This window comes from Neoarius graeffei, chromosome 5 (genome assembly GCF_027579695.1).
Source record: "Neoarius graeffei isolate fNeoGra1 chromosome 5, fNeoGra1.pri, whole genome shotgun sequence".
In the NCBI taxonomy this organism is placed as follows: Eukaryota; Metazoa; Chordata; class Actinopteri; order Siluriformes; family Ariidae; genus Neoarius; species Neoarius graeffei.
The window spans coordinates 83754414-83776867 of record NC_083573.1 but is presented as its reverse complement, the minus strand read 5'-3'; the positions used below and the strand labels follow the sequence as shown (position 1 = coordinate 83776867).

General features: G+C 41.9%; 1 protein-coding gene across 2 annotated transcripts in view; it reads left to right on the top strand.

Annotated features, from left to right (window-relative positions):
- Positions 1 to 22454, top strand: part of nrp1a (neuropilin 1a) — a 182951-nt gene that overhangs the window by 99392 nt on the left and 61105 nt on the right. For both annotated transcript variants that reach the window (XM_060922477.1, XM_060922476.1), the window contains exon 6: positions 2143 to 2309. In XM_060922477.1, coding sequence (XP_060778460.1) covers positions 2143 to 2309 — 167 coding nt within the window. The remainder of the gene's footprint in view (positions 1 to 2142; positions 2310 to 22454) is intronic.

The following is a 22454-nucleotide window of genomic DNA, read 5'->3' as shown; positions in this document are numbered from 1 at the left end:
CTCCTCTCACAATTTGTGGAGGAATTTCACCAAACCTGGCAAAAGGCTTTGTTATATGTCAGTAGTACACATATTGTAATTTTTTCAATTCGGTCGCATTTTACCCGAGTTGTGGCCCTTGATTAACGACCTTGTACTTTCACAATTTCATGAAGGTGTGCTTGCCTTCTGACATCAACTCCTCTCACAGTTTTTGGACGAATTTCTCGAAGCTTAGCAAAAGGCCTTGTTATATGATGGTAATACGTACAGTATATTGAGATTTAATTTCATTTGTGAAAGTTTTGACCCTTGATTAAATAACTTGTACTTTGACAATTTCACCAAACTTGGCAAAAGGCTTTGTTACAGTATATGACAGTTATACGCATATTGAAATTTTGTTTAATTTGGGCAAATTCTACCAGCGTTATTATTAACAAACTTGTACTTTGGCAATTTCATCAAGGTGTGCTTGCTTTCTGAAATCAACTTCCCTCACAATTTTTATCCCCCGCTGGCTGAAAGGCCCGAAGAGGGATTATGTCGTGGCGATGTCCGTCCGTCCATCCGTCCCAGGAAGGGTACTCACCTTCTGAAATCAACTCCTCTCTCAATTTTTGGAGGAATTTCACGAAACTTGACAGCATTCTTTGTTATATGTCGATAACGCGCATATTGCAGTTTCGTTCAATTCAGTCGCATTTTACCAGAGCCAGCCGGGGATATTATGCTCTCAGAGCACTCTTGTTGGTTTTTTTGCTTTTTCAACTTGCAATTCTTTGCTAAACTGGACTGAACCCTCTATATTCACATAAAAATTGCCTTTTTTATTGCACATTTCCCTCCTACAACTCCAATAAAGAGCTCCACCGTGGATACGAATGCCTGTCTGATCTTTGTATTTATCCACTTTCCTGTACTTACTGTTTAATTTTATTGACAGGATGTGCTGCAGTTTTGTTGATGGTATCGAGAGTCGGGTCAAAAACTCAATCATTTGATACACTCTGCCTTCAGTCGGGAGGCGAGAAATAAGTGTGCATGCTTTTATTCCAAATGTACCGGTAGATTCTAGCTGCCCCAAAACTGGCAGATAAGCTGTAGAGTAAACCTTATTGTAACTAGCGTAATGTAACCCTGGCTTTATGACAAGGAAGATGTTTTTAAGAGAAAGTCAGAGAGAGTGTAGGGGGAGTTAATATCTTGTACGTGTGTGTGTGTGATGAGAAAACGGAGATGCAGTGTGTGAACAGTCAGTGTGCTCAGCTCAAACTGCTGTCTATCAGATAACACAGATGCTCTGTCCATCTGTTACAAGTATCCAGATCAACGTCTCTGGGTTTTGTGTGTGTGTGTGTGTGTGTGTGTGTACTTATTGCGAATGTTGGTTGCTTTAGCTGCATGGTTAGGCAATGTGAAAATGTACCCACGCTGCATTAATGTGTGTGTGTGTGCGCATGTGTCTGGGCTTTTGGTCTGGGCAATTAACTACAGTGTTAATTAGTGATAATAAGTGCATCATTGTGCATATGTATGCAGACTCGTAAATTAGCCTCATCTCTGAGCTCATTCCCCCCCCTCGGTCTCTGGGCATCTGGACAGTGGCCCTCCGGGGTCAGGGGTTGAACTCTGACTGAAATTCTTTGTCCCTAGCCACCAAGCCGACATGCCTCTCGTCGATTGCCCCACGACAACACAAACAGTGTGAGTGTGATGCCCACAATCTGGGTGGCAGCGTGATCAGAGTGATATATGTTCCTTTCCTTGGCTCCCCATTCCAGCAGCACAAGCCTAAACAAACAGCTTTAATGTTTGACCGATCCATACATCTGCCAAGAGAGAAACTTTTCCGACCAGGTGCAGTCATTCTTCATGTTCTCTATAACTCCTCTTCCTCCTTCAAGCTTCAAGTTGAATGTTTTATGAACAACATTTGATGTGATAATGTAGTACACTTCTAGAGTGCATCCATTAAAACCATTTGTCTGAATAGCGAAGGAGAGAGCGCTCGTGTGTTATTCTGGTCACCAGAGATGGAAAGTGCTGCATGTGTGAGTAGCCCAGTCCCCAGAGGACGGCTGTGCTTCAAGCTTGCGTGGGATGTATGCTTTATTAAGAACTCATCTCTAACTTTTCTTTCCCTGTCTCTATCACTTTCAGACTTTGACTGCCTGGAGCCGTTGGGTATAGAGTCCGGCGAGATTCCTTCAGAGCAGATCGAGGCCTCGTCGGAGTATAATCCCAACTGGGCTGCACAGCGTTCCAGACTCAATAACTTTGAAAACGGCTGGACGCCAATGGAAGACTCCAACAAAGAATGGATACAGGTAGCTCAGGATAACCACTTATACATTAACCAAACTTCCTGCTTTGATGAAGTAAAACTGAAAGCATTTCACCTTGAGAAAAATGTCTGCCAGTGCCTACTTTGTTATACAATATCCGGTAGATTGTCGACCTTCAAGTCTTCAGTGTTTGAGGTAGTTCTGTGCTAAACTGATACCAGATTTAAGGTCCCGGTCCCACTATAACTCTACCTATACCTACAAGTCTGACTATCCCTCTGCTTGAATGTAGTACCAGTCTGGAGCAGAAACACCACAACTATAATCCCGACTATAATATCGCTTGGTGCTGCTACTTAGGGAAATAAATGCGTGCAACTTAGGAATAGTCATGGAAGTTTTTTTCCAAGTAGTACAGTATACTGCACATTATTCCGGGTCGTACTGTACAGCTTGGACTCCAAAACAACCCATGTACACATTCCGGTGGTTGAAAAAATACAGATAGATCACACACTACAGAAATATAATAATAGGATACAAAATATGAAGTGGTTACGGATTTTAATACGGACGCATCACGGATGCTAATAATTTATGTCTTGGTCACGGACGTTTCAGTGTATTACAGATTGGTTACCGATTTCATACGGATGATGCATCACGGATAAAAAATTAAGAAGAATTAAATGTTTGGACTGCCGAAGTTCATAATTAAAATATCTTACCTGCGGGGTGTTGTGGCTCAGGTGGATAAGGCGCCATGCCATAAATCCGGTGACCCGGGTTCAATTCCGACCTGAGATCATTTCCCAATCCCTCCCTGTCTCTCTCCCGCTCATTTCCTGTCTCTACACTGTCCTATCCAATGAAGGTGGAAAAAGCCCCCAAAAAAATATCTTACCTGCATTTATATGTTTACTTTATTAATTTACTATTGATATTTCATGGAAAAATCACATATCCGTGGATAAAAGATCCGCGCTTTGTATTATATATATATTTTTAAATTTCTATGAATCTGTATTCCATGATGCAACAAGGATGTACAAAGATGTCCCGGCGGAAAAATAGGACGTGCTCAGACAGCGTCACATGTAAACAGTTACCTGATTGGTCAGATGTTTTATCGGATCAGGTCCAGGCCTGGAAAAATCGCTTCAGAAGCAATCTCACCGATACGGATAAACCCAGGCCTGGGCTATAGGTATTGTTATCGGTCTGGTGTGAGCACCAACCTCATAAACTACAGGGGACTGATTTATTTATAGTTATTGTTATAGTCGTAGTTATAGTTATCGGTATTTTGGGACCAGGCCTTAAAGCTTTCACCACAGCTTATTGTTTTGTCAAGCTTTTGTCATTCTTAATGAAGGCTATTTTGTTCGAATAGCCTTTTGTTTACTGCAAATCTATAAACCAGCTGAATCCTCAAAGGCCACATGATGATCCCCCAGGCTCTATATTTCTTTAGCCACAACAGTGAGTACATGAAACACACCATCTGCTTTGGTCTGAACTCAGTATGGATTCGATCTAGAACAGGATGCTCGGATAAATCTTCTCTCATGCACAACAAATTTCTTCCCAAGTATGCTTTTAGATTAAAATTTTCAGGAAGGGATCATTGTGTGACATCAGCGTACATACTTTTTTTTTTTCTGCAAGTTTTAGTTTTGCTATAACTCATGGCCCACAGGCATCATCAAAACCTGCACTTATTTATTTTACAATCTTCACTTCTGCGGAAAGTTTTAGGCCTCCCTCATTCCTCAGGGGGCTAATATCCGAGCCAGCCCTCAGTCAAATATTTGTGGGGGAGGTCTTCAAACAGTCCATAAAAAAAAAACTTTTCCTTATTACTATCAAAATATTGTCCTGGAGGGCTCCATGCTCTAACTTACAGACTAATTAAATCAATAGAAGGAGCTCTTGGTCCAGCAGGGAGGAGGAACCATGGTGTTTCAGGCTGCTTTTGATTCAGGAAGAGGCTCTCGAGTGCTTCCTATGAGGCAGAAGTTTTGTCCTGAGGCCATCATGTAAAGGACGGGAATTCTTTCATGTGGTATAAGGAGAGAGAGAGAGAGAGAGAGAGAGAGAGAGACTCTAGGGTACAATGTGAAGGCTAGACAAGAAGTGAGCTGTGTGCAGTCCTTCAGTTTCCATCTCTTCTCTCTCTCCTATCGCTAGCTGTCCATCTTCCAGGTTCTTCCCCTATTAAAAATGTCTGCCTTGAAAGTCTCCTCTGCATTGTGGTTTATCGGATCGTCTGAATATAGCATTGATTTGGTCTTCACTCTTACAAAATGGACTACACTTTAGACTACTGTTCCACTAAGATGCTGCCTGAAAGACAATCGATAATTGGCTCTTCTTGTTTTAAAGACCACAACTAAGGGTCTATATATCGGTCTGATTAAACTGGTCAACAATTTTTCAGAAGCTGTCTGCTTCAGAGATGAAATTGGCTGTTTGTTATGAAATTTGGTGTGCTGAATTCAAATATGACAATTAAAACAGCCGATAGGCTACGGCTTCCAAAATATTTAAGATATTTTACATTTTATACTTATGTACATTGTGTAGATAGTAACGTTTTAAACATTTTTAAACTTGCTTTATTTCTTAATTAACGTGTTATCCAGTTACGTTTTCGGTTTCAGTAACCTTATATCGTGACTCGTATTGGCAACTAATTGCGATTAAATATTATACTTATCGGCCTATTCGGTTTTTAGCCATGTTGAATGTAGTTCATTTGGTCCACGGCAGGCGTCGCTTACCCGTGTGATCTTCACGAGACTTGTGCGAGACTTCGAAACATGAAGTGTCAGCCAGGTGTCAGTGCTGCCATTTTGAAAACTGTTTTCCAAACGAAATATTGTACAAAAACGAGTTTAAATGACGATTACTGCCTACTTTTTTTCAAACTTTCCTGATTGCTATCAAAACAAAACAAACTTCTGGCTTGATTACATCAGCATTCGAAAGAGGGCGTGCGCGTCTTTTGACAACCCCTGTGTCCGAAATCGCTCCGTACTCACTATATAGGGCATTATATAGTAGGGACGCCATTTTGCCATGTTGTCCGAAACCTTAGTGAGGATTATTTGCACCCTATATAGTGCACTAAAGTATCCCACAATGCCTCACGAAAAGTAGTGTTCAACCGATGGTCACTCACCAAAGCAATATATCCCATCATGCATTGCGGTCGTGCTGAAAGAAATCAAATTAAAAGTCTCAAATTTGATTTAATAAACAGCAGCGGCAAAGAAGAAAGTATTCAGCCTTGATTTTAAAAGAACTAAAAGATGCAGGTACTTTGTATTGATTAATGTGGGAAATGCGCTCAGTATAATATGGATTTATCACAAAAACGCATGCATCTATTTATTATTTTGAAACCCCACCAGCCGCCTGATCTGGCACGTTTTAATTGTGCGACAGTAATGTCGTAAATACCAGCGCGACGGACTAGTGTCCAAAAGCGTTTTTTCATTTTACCAATGAGCTCACTGTATAGTCCTCTATATAGTAATTCCCTATATAGGGAGTAGTGAATGAGTGAGCGATTTTGGACACAGGGAACGTTGGCAGATGTCGGTCACTTTGATTTCCGCTGTACGTTTTACTTCCATCCTATGATGTCTCACACAGGTCTCAACGAATCTCGTTTATGGCCATTGCTTTGACATATGGACTGATGTATTACATAGCATATTTCAAACACTCATAACTTGCTATAGCAGTGACAAAATAGCGATCAAAAATGCATTCCGATATTTAATAAAATGAGATAAATAGAATTTTGATAATAAAAAAATTGCCTTCAGTTCCCCTTTAAGTATAAATTGTAAACCTTGGTCTCTTTATGTGTTTATGGTTGGTTTATGATATTTCACCTAGTCTCTTAATGTAACACTAGAAAATCAGCAAAAAAAATTATATAAATAAAATGTATTATGAACCAAATGGCAAAAAACAATTATGTATAAGTACTGAATAGGTTTAGTCCTTATTCAGTGTGTACTCAGTGCTTTTTGGCAGCTTGTCTCTTGTATTCATGAAACAGAGCATCTCTTGTCAAGCTTGTCAAGCAAAGACTTAATCTCGAGTTCAGAGCACTGTATTTTTTTTTTTTTAGCTGATACAGGGCAATTTGTTCAGCAAAGTGATGTAAGTTGACTTATGATTGCATCTTCAGTGACTTCTAGGAATAAATCATGTATGATGCAATACCGGCTTCAGATTGCATCATTCATTGTTTTGCGATAAAACTAAGTACTATCCAAACCCAATCATAGATTTATTCCACGGGCGATTGCTCTAAGACAACGAGGGAGGCTCAGCCTCCTCTAAAAATGACGAACATCGTGTAGGATGAATTGCGCTAGCCAACCTTATAACATTGCTATTTCAGATCCAGAATCATAGAAATATATGTGCTCAACCCAACTACAGTGCGAAATCATTCCGTTATAACTTTCCCCAGTTCGCCTAATGTGTGCGTGAGTTTTCCCCCTCGTGACAGCGCGATGCAGCCCAGCCTCAGTGGACTTCAATGGCATTTGGGAGCTATGCGCTTTTCAATCTCAAAATGCAAGACGATTATTGGACAAATACTGCGAAAATGCCCGCCTACGGACTCCCAGCCTCACAGTGGGAGGGACATGGCAGTTTCCGCGAGGAGACTGGTGATTGGTGAAAGCGGCCGGATATTTTCTTTGATTGACAGTTCGTTTCAAATATAGACAGGCAGCGGTGAATCTCAGTTCAGTCCCATGCGGATTTGCAAGTGCTGTGGTGTATTGTAAGAGATCAGCTTACATTTCAATTTCATTCATTACATACGGTTTCTACCAGCTTTTTTAGTTTGTATATATTTTCATTGTAAATAAAGTGTAAATATAGTGTTGTCAAGTTTGCTATCTTAGTTCCAGAAATGTCGTTTATTTGAGTGACTGAACTTGAACTTGAGGGGGCTAGTCAGCTAGCAAGAAAGCTGCGCACGGATGCTAAGCATCGCTGATTTAATTTTGGCGAAGCCATTTGCCAGTCTTCCTTTCGAGGAAAAAATTAAAATTAAAGAGCAGGGTAGACCAACGCCTCAAATTGACTTGGTGAAAAAGGTAGGGAATAATACTCGTTCCTTTCAGCTCTCCTGGTACGAGAAAGTGAATTGGCTAACAGCAAGTGACCCACATCAACAACAGTAAATAGGCTACTTTAGTAATATGTCATGGATGGACCAAAAATATAGAATCTATTTAAAATGTTTATGCTGAGTATATTATATTGGAATATATATTTTTCTGGATATGAATTAAACACAGCTACAATTTGGAAAACATTTTTAAACAAAAACACAGCCGAGAACATTTCACACTACAGACCTGGATTAAAAGTGAAGGGTTATCAAAATTGTCAATAAAACATTTCTCAGTCAAAATAAGTAAAATATAGGGAAAGTGTCATTGAATGAAATGTGTGGCACCCAGCTCTATGTTTGGCTCCCCAAGGTCAGTGCTTGTGCCTATTCCAGAACACTCTGCTGTTACTGCTGAGGTTCCTGACAAAGAGCTGCTTTCAATAATGATCAATTTTTAAACAACATGCCACAATTTTTAAATATAAAATGTTAAAATATACCCCCCCCCAACACCACCATCATGTATATTGGACAGTAGGCTAATGGGCCAAAATAACCTGTTATTTCACAGTTTGTGACGCTGCCAACAATCAGCCAGATCAGAGGCAAGAGTATGGGCAAAATTGATGTGTTTTTTCTTTTTTCTTTTAAAATCTGGAAATATCGTAACCGACCAGCCTCCCCTGTTTGAAAGACTACCAGCCGCCACTGATTTATTCATCGAGCCAATCTTGAAAACTAGAGTCAATGAACAGGTTTAAGTTTCATTTTTGCTCCCAGCGACCCAGAATTAGTAAAGTTTGACTATATTTATTTCAGAAGCATTTTGGCTGTAGACCAGTGTTACAGCACATGTTTGGTTTGGTTTTGTTTATGCTAAAAACGACACCTTCAAATCTCTACCCACTAAGACATGGAACGTATCTAAGTGCAGAAGAGCTCTGAAATGCCAAATAATTTATTCTCTACGTCGGCTCTAAGTGGGTTCCACTAAAGCATGGCTGTGAAAGAAGTCGAGGCGAAAAAACGGTCGGCTCTTTCAATCAGTGTCGTGGTTCCACACCGTTTCACACTTGCCATTTCATATTTTATCTAGTGTAATTAAGCAGCCCTTTCTACTTACTGGAACTTGTTTAGTCATTTCAGATTTTAATGAAAATCTAAATGGACTGTCTCCCGCCGAGTACGAGAGGCAAAATCCAGCAGCCGCTTCAAATCCTCAGAAGAGTATTGATTAGAGGAGGTACTTTCTGGCAGGAAAATCTCAGGCAAATCAAATGTATTCTGTTTCAAGCCCTGATGTGATATTCCCATGCTACTCCCTCTTGGCCAATCAGATGTCAAAGTTTAGCCTCGCACATCTGTTTCCAAGGGAACAAAGCTGGAAGACTGCTGAGAATGAGTGAGGTTGAGTGATTTATAATTTAAAGACCCCCCCCCTTTCTCTCTCTCTCTCTCTCTCTCTCTCTCTTTCTGTCTCTTTTCAACCTGCACTCATGAAGTGGTTTAATTATAAGCCTTATTAAGGGAGACGAATTCTTCATTACGCCTTCATTAAGCTTGCTGGTGAGCCACAACAACAATCTCTCGCCCTCTAATGGTGCAATCCACTCGGCATGCACAAATCACCCACTCCTCCCTACTTCACCTCACCTCACTTACTATATCAGCAGTTCGTTGTTTATTTCGTTAATTTTGCCCAATGCAATTTGCAGCATATTCCTGCTGTATATTATTCATGGGCGTCAGATTGGGATTCTCATTTTCTTCTGAGCTTTATTTGAAAGCCCACTCCCATCAAAGACGTATCACAGACTTTTGATTTTTTATTTTTTTTTAACATGCTGCACACCAAAAACAGACTTCAAGAAAGGTTATCACACTTTTCTCTAAAAAAAAAAAAAGGGCTGCGTTTCTGATTTCAACAGGAAGATTTTGCGAAAGCGTGACAAAGGCTGAGGAGGCACCTGCATCTGTATAGCACATTAAGATTCTCCAAAGGGAAAGTTTGTCTTTTTGAGAGACTTTGACACACTACATCCTAAAAACCAAAGAACCGTTTTGCAAAGCTCCGGGAAAAACAATTTCCTGTCCCTTGAGAGTGCCGAGTAATGAGAAATTGGTTTTGTCAAGCAGCAAATATTCCTGCCGGAGCAAAGAACTGAGTACCGTTGCAAAAGCAGTCTGAGATCTTAAGTCCAACTAGTTCACGTCGACGGTCGCTATTGATCAAAGCGGAAGCATGAATAATGCATTTTATCTGGGAAAAAGTCAACTGTCAATACATGAAAGCTTCTCCAGTGCCTAGCTCCTAATGGTAGGATGGAGGTTTCACGGAGTGAAAAGCTTGTTTTGTTCCATTACTCAAAACCTTTTAACAATCCCTGTCCGTATCTCCATATTAAAATATATAAGGTAGCCTTTTGAATACGCCACGGTTCAATTATGTAGATGATACCCTGCGGTTGTCATGAGTGATTTGATCAGAAAAGAATTTCAAGAGCCATATTTGTCGCAAAATGAGAAGCGTGTAATCCCGGAGTCTGATTAAAGGGTACAGCTACTGGTATAAACGAATGAGCAGTTGTATTACGGTCTGTTCTTTAATCATCTGTTAGACGTTACCAAATAACACGCGATGTGGCCAAATTAATCCTGAATCGATCACCACGGTCCTCCTCCAGTGATGCACGCAAAGAACTCAAGTGGTTGGACCTATCTCAACCAAGAGAACTCCATCGCTGTGTCTACATGTATAACAAAGTATCTGAAGATACATCAAGTTTTTCTAAAGGTACAGATTACCATAAATACAATACACGCAATAAAAATACGCTGAAAACAGTTAAATCCAACATGAACTGGGGTCTGTTAAGATCTCAAATCTTGTGTCTACACAGCTGGAACTCTTTACCGGATGACATTCAATCACTGCAAACTCATCTCATCTCATCTCATTATCTCTAGCCGCTTTATCCTTCTACAGGGTCGCAGGCAAGCTGGAGCCTATCCCAGCTGACTACGGGCGAAAGGCGGGGTACACCCTGGACAAGTCGCCAGGTCATCACAGGGCTGACACATAGACACAGACAACCATTCACACTCACATTCACACCTACGGTCAATTTAGAGTCACCAGTTAACCTAACCTGCATGTCTTTGGACTGTGGGGGAAACCGGAGCACCCGGAGGAAACCCACGCGGACATGGGGAGAACATGCAAACTCCGCATAGAAAGGCCCTCGCCGGCCACAGGGCTCGAACCCGGACCTTCTTGCTGTGAGGCGACAGCGCTAACCACTACACCACCGTGCCGCCCACTGCAAACTATTAAGAAATTTAAAAGAGCAGTGAAAAGTTCCTTCATAGTAAATAATTAGGCTTTGTTCTTTTTATTTTGTTTTAATTTTATTTCATTTTATTTAATTTATTTATTTTTAAATATTTATTTTTTCAACATTGTTATGTTTTGTCATTATCATGTTCTTTTTCATATTATTTATTAGAATATCTTACTAACTGTTTACTTAAAAGTAGACGGCCTTTCGATTTCATAAAACCGGTGAAATTTAGTTCCCTCTGAAATTTGGTCATTGTGATGTATGTTTATTCCTGTAATATCTAAAAAAAAAAAAAAAACGAGGCCATTCTGTGTCTGGGAAGTTATTTAATTTGAGGGGGTTCCCTTGCAAATAACGTGCATGAAACCATTCGCTTCGCACAGTCAAGCAGACAGAGGAAGTCCGTGTGCGCATGCGCAGGTTTACCTTTTGGCGCTCTTCTTCTTCTTCTCTTGGATTTTACGGCAGCTGGCATCCACAGTGTTGCATTACTGCCATCTACAGGTTTACCTTTGACCGTGCACTGACAGTTACATCATTCTGTCACTAAACGAACAATTGATCACACCGAGGTGCTCACTGACCACCGATATTTATTAGCTTGGTCCTGCGTTTCCTTTCCTTCTCAACATAATGTCTTTTCTTCTCGCTTTCCGTTACTGTAGTCAGTCTTTCACGTTTCATTCACACACTCACGTCCTCCATTTTCATCTCCTGTTTCAAATTTGTATCCCACAATGCCTTGTACGAACGGGGAAAGCCCACCACGTGATGCATGACGTAGTATCTTGTATTGGGTCACGGTCAAGCAGGAAAAAATGTGGCCTTAAATTCATTAACTGTTCTATTTAAAAAAAAAAACTAATAAAATTGGAAGTCTGTGATTTGAATTCAGTAGCTTTTGGTCCATCCATCCATTATCTGTAGCCACTTATCCTGTGCAGGGTCACGGGCAAGCTGGAGCCTATCCCAGCTGACTACGGGCGAAAGGTGGGGTACACCCTGGACAAGTCGCCAGATCGTTGTCCACGGTTCAGCACGGTTGTAGTTGAAATGCAACTCCAGCAGCCCCGCTCAGCTCGACTCAGCTCGACTCGGCACGGCACGGCTCAGCCGCGTTTGTAGTGGAAAAGCGGCAATAGAGACAAACAACCATTCACACTCACATTCACACCTACGGTCAATTTAGAGTCACCAGTTAACCTAACCTGCATGTCTTTGGACTGTGGGGGAAACCGGAGCACCCGGAGGAAACCCACGCGGACACGAGGAGAACATGCAAACTCCGCACAGAAAGGCCCTCGCCGGCCGCTGGGCTCGAACCTGGACCTTCTTGCTGTGAGGCAACAGCGCTAACCACTACACCACCATGCCGCCCCCTATTATTACGTTTATATATATTTTTTTCAACTTTTCCAGAGCCCTACTGAAAATCATATTGTATGACATACGTCTTCTGAATAAAGATCTGTTATAAATAAATCGTAAATATAATATTCAAAGCGCTAATCCATATATAACAGCTTAAAACCTTGTGTGACGCAAACATCAATGTTACTAGGAAAAATAATCCTATGGAAATGTAGCTTTAATGCAACTGCTATGTATAATTGAAAAGACGTATCAGGCTTTTTTTAATAGATATCATCGTAAGACCCTAATCTTGTCCAGGTAAGGCTAAAGAGCCTTTTCAAAGCCCTACTGGAGAATGTTTGGTTATCAGAAATAAATCAGAAAGCAGGTAGCGCACTGAAAAGAATCATGGCCCATGTTTTGACATCAGCTTCTCATATTCTCCTGAAGTAGATCTCTAACTGGGGCACAGTTATCAGCAGGAAGCCAGCACTGCTTGATTGATGGAACTGAGGAAAGAAAGTGCCAGGTCCAGAGATGGAAATGATGACTGAGTGACCCTTCTACCCAGCCATTATGCCATCATCCTGAGTCCTGGACTTATTTTGCTTAAAAAAAAAGAACCAAGATTCCAGAAAAGGCCACTGAAACAGGCACTAATTACAGACTTCCCTCGAAGAAAGAAAGCATTCTGCACAGGCCGTTGAACACTCGTTTATCTCAAAATGGCTGGAGAGAGAGAGGGAGGGCCCAGAGCGTGAGCCGGTGCAACAATCCCAGTCGACCGTATCCTGTTTTTCTTTCTTTCTGTCCAAATGTGCTTCCAGTTAGCCGCAGTCAGCCGAGCGCTGCTATGTCCATTCTCCGTTGTTTTGCTAAGCTTTTTCACTCATCAATTAAAGCTGCTTCTATTTTGAGCCAGGATCTGTCCTCTTGCCAACTCGTGAGTAATTAGACAATGTGCTTGTAATTAACATAAGAATCTCTGATGATGAAGCCTGTGGAGATGGTGTCAGACCAAGTCACCCTGCTAGCACTACACCTGTGCTAGTCACATTGTGTTACTCTTTCAGACGTAGCTAATGTGGTGTTGTAGTGGTTACTTATCATTCTGGTAACAAATGAACAAGTAACACTTTACAGTAAGATTCCTTCATAATCCAATATCTTTGCACAAACAAATATAGTAACTATTTGAAATGAATAAAGACTTATTTGCTACTTTACTTTTGGGGTGCAAATACTTCTAACTAGTATTGAAGGGTTCGAATGAGCAAACATTTGCAAACTTGCTTAGGTTTCGGTAGTTCGCTTTAGTGAACGCTTGAAATTCTTCAGTAGGTCATGTGTTATTTGTAACGCAATCCCTCATAGGGAAATAAATCAGAGAAAATAATATTTTTTAAACTTTTGTTAAAGGCGGTAATGACAAAAGTAAACCTCTAATAATAGCAGAGCTGCCCACATGTGAGGTACATAGAGCGAAGCTCCATACTTAAGGTAATATGGTAATGCATCGACCTGATTTTTTATGACTTTTGTGACCATATGACGTCCTTACTGTACATACGTAAGTACGAACGACGTACTGGGTTCTACAGGAACTCACAACGACAGGTTCCACAAGGAACCCGATTGTAAGTGCAAGGCAACGTATTTCATAAACACTTGACCACCAGACAGCAAAACTTGTATCTTTATTTACAATCCCAATTCCAAAAAAAGTTGGGACACTGTCTAAAACATAAATAAAAACAGAATGTGATAATTTGCAAATCATGGAAACCCTATATTTTATAGAAAATAGTACAAAGACAACATATCAAGCGTTAAAACTGAGAATTTTTTTTTAAATACATGCTCATTTTGAATTTGTCAGCAACATGTTTCGAAAAAGTTGGGACAGGGGCATGTTTACCACTATGTTGCATCACCTTTACGTTTAACAACACTCTGTAAACATTTGGGAACTGAGGAGACCAATTGCAGTAGTTTTGAAAGTGAAATGTTGTCCCATTCTTGCCTGATCTACAGTTTCAGTTGCTCAACAGTTCGGGGTCTCGTTTGTCATATTTTGCGCTTCATAATGCGCCAAATGTTTTAAATAGGAGACAGGTCTGGACTGCAGGCAGGCCAGTTTAGCACCTGGACTCTTTTACTACGGGGCCATGCAGTATTAATATGTGCAGAAAGCGGTTTGGCATTGTCTTGCTGAAAGAAGGAAGGCTTTCCCTGAAAAAGATGTCATCTGGATGGCAGCATATTGCTCTGAAACGTGTATATACCATTCAGCATTAATGATGCCTTCCCAGATGTACAAGCTACCCATGTCATGTGTAATAATGCACCCTCGTACCCTCACAGATGCTGGCGTTTGAATTGTGCACTGATAAAAAGTTGGATGGTCTCTCTCCTCTTTAGCCTGGAGGACATGATGTCCATGATTTCTAAAGAATTTCTACTTTTGATTCGTCAAAAGATAAACGGGTTTTATCCAGCACTTATTTTTAATTTGCTTTTTAAAAAATAATGTGGGATTATTTGCTAACACGTTTTACACTCATCAGGAGCTCTGCTTTTAGGCAGTGCATAAATATATAATCAATAGAGTGATATTTTCACAATACAGATTGTCTCAACAGCAGATTTAGAGACATCAACACAAACCCTCGGCAACACCTGGAATTTTTTTTTATCAGATTGTGTAGTAATTCTAGTTTATGAAATACAAGTTAGTGGCTAATAGTTAGAATGCTAATATACAAGATATTACTGTTATTGCACTATAGTCGAAAGAACCAAGTTGGTTGGAGTCGTTCTATCATATTAGAGGTCGCAGGTGCTTTTAGGCATCAAGATGGCAGGTTTATGATCCAGATGTGAGCAGAAGTCCATTGATAATGCCAATTATATCAGTAATGCAAGAAGTATCACACTGCTCGTACCAAGAGCTGCCAGACTGCTCAGTTATTCATCAGTTGTGCTTGGGTACTGAGTACAAGTAAGATCTGAGTGATAACCATTTAATAGTGTACAGTGAGCCAAAGACATTACCGGGAAAAGAAATGCCTCAACATCACAATATTAACTAATGGCTTCATATTTCAGCTAATCACCAGGAATAACAAATGGGAAAAGCTCCCAGTGTGGACACTGCCCATTGAAACACACTTCTCTGCAAAGTGAAGATCATTTTATTAATATTATTATTTTTTTCATTCTTATGCCACAAGTATGCATAACTTCTAGCCTATTAACCAAAATCTTATCATTCCATGTTGTATCAGAAATAGATCTCATCTCACAGGAAAAATATGTATTATTTAAAAAGAGGCACAAGGGTGCTAAAAATAACACTGGCTAATTCGGGCAGGTCGATTCAGTGATGAATGGAATTCCCTATTGGACTCTAATACAATTTTCATGAAAATGCTAATTAATTATACCTGTACTTAATGGAATTTTAGAGCAGTCTGTCATGACAGCAGGTGGTGACGGGTGAAGCGAGAGAAGGAGAAGCATGACTTTGTGGATGAACCGATCTTTGCTCCATGGTAGCTGCCAGGCCAGGCTTGTGTTTGCTTTACTGAAGCATTTTGATGCCCTGCCCTTCAATTCTTCTCCACTAACCGCTCTTGTCTGACCTCTGCCAGATGGTATTTGTATCTGAGACACATAGAACAATCTGTGATTGTACTGATCAAGGATACTGAGGTTTTTCTTTTTTTTCTGTTGTTTTAGTGGGAAAAAATGCAAAAGGGAGGAAAAAACTTATAGAAAATCCCAGTATATTTAAGTTATTCCACGAAATCGAGTCGTACATGAGCTGATAGCCAACGAGGCGCGTGGTAGCAAGTTGACTATAAACCATGTCTGACGAGATTGAGTGGAATTTTATTCTCTCCATAGTCACTGGATTTTGAGAAACAAAGCATTTTTATTTTATTTTTTGCAAATTCGATCAATCAAAACTTTATGCAAAATGTCTGACAAAATAATTTCCACTTAGAATGGAAACAAACCAGTGAAATGACAGTAGCGATTTGCGGAAAAATGCTAAAATAACCCATCCATTATCCGTAACCGCTTATCCTGTGCAGGGTCATGGGCGAGCTGTATCCTATCCCAGCTGACTATGGGCAAGAGGCAGGGTACACCCTGGACAAGCCGCCAGGTCATCGCAGGGCTGACACAAATGCCGCTTTTCCACTACAAACGCGGCTGAGTCGGGCTGAGCCGTGCCGTGCTGAGTCGAGCTGAGCGGGGCTATTGAAGTTGCATTTCGACTACAACCGCGCTGAACCGTGCTGGCTGGAAGTGGGTGGACACATTGGGTGGAGTTAGCGAAAGTGGGTGGACGTCACGTGATGTCGTTAAGCGGCGCAAACAGTGACATCAGTGATCTTTTAAGCGGTAGTCTCACGACCCGAATAGTAAACAATAAACATGGAGGACATGGAGTCGTTAGTGTTGCTGGTCTTGGTTCTGTGGCTTGTTGTCACCGACAACGCCAACAGATACTGGCAAGAGCGTATAGATGAGGCGAGGCGCATAAGGCTTCAGAAATTCTCGTAATTCGTAATTCTTCTTCTTCCGGGTTTACGGTGCTTACAGATCCCAGCGTGCTCGCGGGGTGTGTGTGGGCATGTGAGGACACTCCTCCTCACCAATCAGTGCACAGGGGAGTGTCTGCTCACGCCCCCAGCCTCACTCGGCTCGGTTTGGCTCGCTTCAGCCCCACTCCAAAACGGTGCGAGTTTTAGGGGCTAAGCAGGGCTGAAGCGAGCTGAGTCGTGCTGTTTTTTGGTAGTCGAAACGCGAGCCGTGTCGGGCTGAAGTGAGCTGAAGCGAGCTGAAGTGAGCTGAAAAAGGGTAGTGGAAAAGGGCCAATGGAGACAAACAACCATTCACTCCTGCGGTCAATTTAGAGTCACCAGTTAACCTAACCTGCATGTCTTTGGACTGTGGGGAAACCGGAGCACCTGGAGGAAACCCACGCGGACACGGGGAGAACATGCAAACTCCGCACAGAAAGTTCGACTGGGTTTGAACCCAAAACCGTCTTGCTGTGAGGCGACAGTGCTAACCACTACACCACCGTACCACCCACCATCAAGTACAAAATATTCCATATTTTGTTGCTTTTTTTTTTTGTATTTTTTTGGGTTTTGTTTTTGAGTAGAGTTTTTATTTCGTCCTCAGTTGGTTCAGCAACATTTTGTTTTTCTCTACTCACGGTAGGCTATATAAGCTGATAGCCTAGTAGTAGAGTAACCGATCAGAGCGTGCAATTTCTCATATCCAGTCAGTGTGGATAGAATAATTCCCAATATAATTACGCATTCAGATTATATTCACCCAAGCTGCTAGTTTTCCTCTACATTATTTTCAGAAAGCTTCCTCATGAATTAAACTCCCTCCCACAAGCCCCATTAGGAGAGAAATAACAGTTGGAATCAACTTTTGAAGCAAACACCACGACCCTTTAAATTCCCCAGATTAAACCACCATGGCAGACGTGACCTGCTAGAGCAGAACGACTCTGCACAATGCCACACACTCTCCACGGAGAAGGAGTAATGAGTGTGTGGTGGGGTCATGACGAAAGTGTAATAAGTGTAAGATAGGGTTATGGGATGATTACAAGATATTCATCTTAGCCACTACCGCCAGAGTAGGCTCATCAAACACCCCCAGTGTGGTGAAAACACACTCTCCTTGTTAATCTAATTGCACACTAGGCTTAAACGGCAGCCTACAAAGCAAACCCAGGCTAATTCTGTTCCCACTTTTTTGGCTTTTATTTAGCAGTGTAATGACTGCAGTCTCTGCTAGTCTGCTTGTGGAAGCAGATGGAGCATTTAAGCACTCATTCTGTCACAGATATTATCCGTACATCTTAGATGATATACTCAGGACTGGAAAATGAGCTTCTGATCCAAGATCATTGCCTGTACTGTATCAGCCGTGTAAAGCTAGCTTTCTAGGCTACATCCACACGACAACGGCAATGAGATTTTTTTTTTAAATATCGCGTCCACATGGGCAATGGATCAGTAAAATATCAGGTACATATGGCAACGCAACGCTTGCTGAAAACGATGCAATACACATGCCACACCTCTACGTGCGCTGTAAGACGGTCCCATCGGAGACAATAGAAGAAGTATGACACATGCGCATAAACCCCTTCTTCTGTAGCATCAGCCACATAAAGTTTTGATTATTAATCAGTAGCGTAAAATAGTATCTATTGTCTAAGACACTTATTTATATTTCGGATTAAAACGTCTATGTAAATTAATACATAGAAAGCCTGGCCAGGTGCTGAACGTTCTTCTGCCTTCACTTTAAGGGAAATTCAGGGCGAGCATGAGTCTATAGCTATAGTCCCTTTAAATCACGTGCTCGTTTTTTGAATGGAGAGGCGGAAAGAGGAATGAATGGGGGTAGATGGAAGCCGGTACGCCAACATTCTGATATCCTCCAGAATTCTTTAATGGTCCGGAATAAATTGAATGCTACACGTTGATGGATTACTTTGTTCTTCTACGCCCTTTTTGAGGAATGTATTGTCGGACTTAAACCAACATCTGAAGAGGTGAGATCGCTCCTTTTTTTCCTTTTTTTCCTTTTTATTTGTTGACAACTCGCATCGAGTTCGTTACACTTCTACCCGGCGTGAAGCACTCACCGTCATGTGGTTGTGACGTCATCGTAAACAAATCCGTTCTACTCATCCAGACGACTTCGCAACGGCGCCGTTGCCAGATTTTTCCACTCTGGAACCCGTTCTCAAAAGATTTCGTTTTGGGGCACCCAAAACGCCGGTGCCGTGTGGACGCCAGGCCGAAACGATAAACGATTTTATCAGATTCACCTGAATCCGTTGCCGTGTGGACAGGGCCCTAGACACAAATGAATCCTGAGTTAGGCTTAACGTGCTTTACACATTCACTAGGAATTCTCCTAAAAAAAGACTAGGAAGTTGTTGTTGGGTTTTTTTGGTCTACGAATAAGTGTGACTTTAGACAGCTTTTCCAGCTGCTTAATTATATTTATTTGGATATGAAAAGATATAAGCTGTTCCATGATCAGGCTTTTTTTTAAATATATTGAGAGATGACATACTGTATATGCCCTGTAGCAAAATGACATTTCTATCCGATTAGATTATGAGAGGTTGCCTGTGGCCATGCATGCCTCTTAATTAGATAATTAACAAGCACAAAACAAGACACAACAGTCATGGAAACACTGTAAATCATATATAAGGTCATAAACACATTTGGGGCTTCACACTTCAAATAAGGCATGGCACACTTTTTTTTTTTGAGTTGAAGTCGTATTCTGGGTTTAATTAAAGGGTGTGTCATATAATATTACACTCAAAACCTAGATTGTGTTAGCTTGCCTGCCTAATGATTGGCATTACACCAGCATTCTGTCTTGCTTAAGTGCTTCATATCAGAAGAAAGAGAACGGAAAAAGATTAAAGTAGAAAACAGGGTGCAAGTTGACCGAAACTGCAAAATTCTCATTGGACTTCAGGGGTCCGACTTGCACACAATGGTTACAGCCGCTAGCACTTCAATAGAGTCCTGTCCATAAATCTGTTCTGTTTTGCAAAACACACTTTCAGCCATGATTGATGTTTTTACTCAAGGGCAGTCTGGAGTGTTTGACCTGATGTTTCCCAGGCTGTACACTGAGAGTGCATGTCCAGATATACAGATATCATAGTGTGGTCATGGTGTTCTCTGTGCAAAAGTCAGGGTCAGGGAAATGCGCAGTACATGCCCCTTTCCTTTTAAGGCACTGTGCTAATCTTTTGGAAAGCTTCCTGTGTGTTCACGCCAACAACAGGAAGGTTATGTGTGAGTTAATTATGGCTTTTCAGCTGTGCTAATTCTGCTCTCTGTATAGCCATGGCACACTATATGCTGTTGGGGAATCTGATGCAGATTTTATTCCTGTTCCACCTACTCCATCCACCTTTCTCAGAACCCATGCACATGCAGTACTGTGCAAAAGTCTCAGGCACATGTAAAGAAATGCTGTAGACCAAAAATGGCTTTAAAAATCTCATCTCATCTCATTATCTCTAGCCGCTTCATCCTTCTACAGGGTCGCAGGCAAGCTGGAGCCTATCCCAGCTGACTACGGGCGAAAGGCGGGGTTCACCCTGGACAAGTCGCCAGGTCATCACAGGGCTGACACATAGACACAGACAACCATTCACACTCACATTCACACCTACGCTCAATTTAGAGTCGCCAGTTAACCTAACCTGCATGTCTTTGGACTGTGGGGGAAACCGGAGCACCCGGAGGAAACCCACGCGGACACGGGGAGAACATGCAAACTCCGCACAGAAAGGCCCTCACCGGCCACGGGGCTCTAACCCGGACCTTCTTGCTGTGAGGCGACAGCGCTAACCACTACACCACCGTGCCGCCGGCTTTAAAAATGATTAAATTAAATGTTTCAACATTAAAAAATACTATAAACAGCAGTAAGCCATCTATACTACTGTAGGAAGGCTGTCTGTCTGTCTGTCTGTCTGTTCACCTATGCAAATCGACACGGTTGGACACACATACTCCATACTTTGCACATGGATTCGTGATGCCCCAGAGGGGCCCAAGACAACATTTTCAATTTACCAAAACATGGGATTAGTGCTAATCCAAGACACTATAATTTCCCATAGGCTGCATGCTCACGCTAACACACTGCGCGCAGCCTTGGCAGGGAATCCCTTCCCCGACTCGTCTGAGGTGGGGTTTACATTAGACCGTATCAGCGGATCATCAGATTAACGTGTTTAAAACGATTAGTGTGCACACAGCAATGCCAATACACGATTCGCGTGCACACAGCAACACCAATACACGGATACGCTCGGCTCCGCAGGCATCCTGCGCTCCAAATCACTCCGCCCTGAACAGCGAGTGCCCTCTGGAGGGTGCGCACTCTGGCCCTGCGCAGCTCACAGAGCGCACGAGTGAAGTGCACGAGCCACGATTTGGGACTGAGCCGCTGTGTGTGTGATCCCAGCGCACATCACTTACCACTTGCAAGTGGAAGGATGGCAAGCCTAAAGACAATCATAACTACACAATGGGCAGTATTTGCATCAGTATTTGCAGTATTTTCATACTTTTATACTCTTTAATGAAAGGTGATACAAGGCGGAAGTCCGCGCCGTTTTTCAGCAGTCGCGTCACATGACCAACGCCAGCGAATCAGGAAGGTGGATGTCACAGTGACGTTGTCCAATGACGACGCCAGCTAGAGCTCAGCACAGCGTATCCGCGTATCCTCAATGTTTACACAGCACCGGACCAGACACGATCTGGATTGAATACGTGGACGCTGGCAGATTCCCGTTTCCCGGCGTTTCCAGGCGGTTTAATGTAAACGGACAGTGCATCCGCGAAGAAAACGAGACAGATACGGTCTAATGTAAACTTGGCCTGAGAGTTTCGATTGTACAGGACCTCCCAATCAGCCCTCCTCACCGGAGACTTCCGCTAGGGCCGAGTCTACGTCACTGAGGAGACGCGGGGAGCGATTTACGTCATTTTGACAGAACACAGTGAAAATATATATATCACATGTCCACTCAACCCAGTTCCAAGCAGCTGTATGACGAAACCCTGGGACCAACATAGCCCCTGTAAAGAGCACCATTCAGACAAAATCAGGTTCACGGGCAATAACAACTAGTAATAAATGAAGCAAAGTCAATATTTGGTGTCAGACAACCCGTTGTTTTTTTTTTTAATAAATAATAGTAGCCTCCAGTACAATGAGTGCAGTTTTATGCGGAAATGAGCTGTAGGTTTTACTGAGCATCTTACAGAACCAGCCACAGTTCTTCTGGACACTTTGACTGTCACACTCGCTTCTTAATTTTGCACCAAAACCCAGTAGCCTTCATTATGTTTTCTTTTTTAAATCTGAAAAGTGCTCTCTTATGTAATATGCTCCTCAGATACAAACTTTTTTTCTCTGTAACATTTTATTTTGTGCTGGAAAACGAACGTTTGGACTCTAAAATGTTTTTGTACTGACTCGATAATGTAGAAGTCCATCCACCCATCCATTATCTGTAGCCACTTATCCTGTCTTACAGGGCCGCAGGCAAGCTGGAGCCTATCCCAGCTGACTATGGGCGAGAGGCGGGGTACACCCTGGACAAGTCACCAGGTCATCACAGAGCTGACACACAGAGACAAACAACCATTCACACTCACATTCACACCTACAGTCAATTTAGAGCCACCTATTAGCCTAACCTGCATGTCTTTGGACTGTGAGGGAAACCAGAGCACC